The following is a 674-nucleotide window of genomic DNA, read 5'->3' as shown; positions in this document are numbered from 1 at the left end:
GGTTTGGCTGCAGCCCAGTGCTGGCCCCGTGAAACCACCACCGCCTTTTTGGTGCCCAAGGTGGGGCGTTAGGGCTTGAGGGTTTGCTCAGCAAACACAGAGCATGGAGGAGTAGGATGTGGAGCAGCAGATCCCCACATCCATCTCTCCTCAACACCCCTCTTTGCCCGGCTGTGGAGCTCTGGCTGGCCGAGCACAGGCTCAGCCTCCTGCCCCAGCCCAGGGCTCTGGCTTCGTGTTGCAGGGGAAAGCATCAGCCTCGGGCTGGGCCAGAGCAGAGATGGGCTTCTGGCTTCGTCAGGTGCCCCATTTCCAGGTGAAGGAGATAATGCAGAAGCGCAAACGCCAGGTAAGAGCTGGGTTTGATCCTCCCACCATGCCCGGTTGCTGGAGTCTCGCAGCGATACCCAGCCCTGTCCTCACTCTCCTCCTGCAGCAGGCAAGGCTGGGCCCGGGAACCTACAACATCAAGGACTTTCTGCAGGAGACACGTCCCTGCAGCCTCCGGGGAATCTGTGACACCAGGGAGCGGCGGTTCAGAGATACCCACAGGGTATGTCACACCCCGACACGGGAGATGCTGGGGAGTGGTGCCCGCTGGCTGTGGCACTGGGCTCTGGGCTGATGCCTCCAGAGAATAAGCCCTTTGCAAGGGTTAGGAGCTAATGTGGGGA

The 674-nt window shown here is 61.1% G+C and overlaps 1 protein-coding gene across 1 annotated transcript in view; it reads left to right on the top strand.

Annotated features, from left to right (window-relative positions):
- Window positions 1-244: 244 nt before the first annotated feature.
- The window catches only part of CIMAP2 (ciliary microtubule associated protein 2), a gene marked incomplete at its 5' end in the record, with an annotated part of 4,423 nt that continues 3,993 nt past the window's right edge, over window positions 245-674 (top strand). The window contains 2 exon segments of the mRNA XM_029087564.1: window positions 245-349; window positions 437-553. Coding sequence (XP_028943397.1) covers window positions 245-349; window positions 437-553 — 222 coding nt within the window.

Source organism: Antrostomus carolinensis, unplaced genomic scaffold (assembly GCF_000700745.2).
Source record: "Antrostomus carolinensis isolate BGI_N321 unplaced genomic scaffold, ASM70074v2 scaffold40890, whole genome shotgun sequence".
NCBI lineage: Eukaryota > Metazoa > Chordata > Aves > Caprimulgiformes > Caprimulgidae > Antrostomus > Antrostomus carolinensis.
Note: the sequence above shows the minus strand (reverse complement) of the source record. Positions and strands in the feature narration are given on the sequence as shown.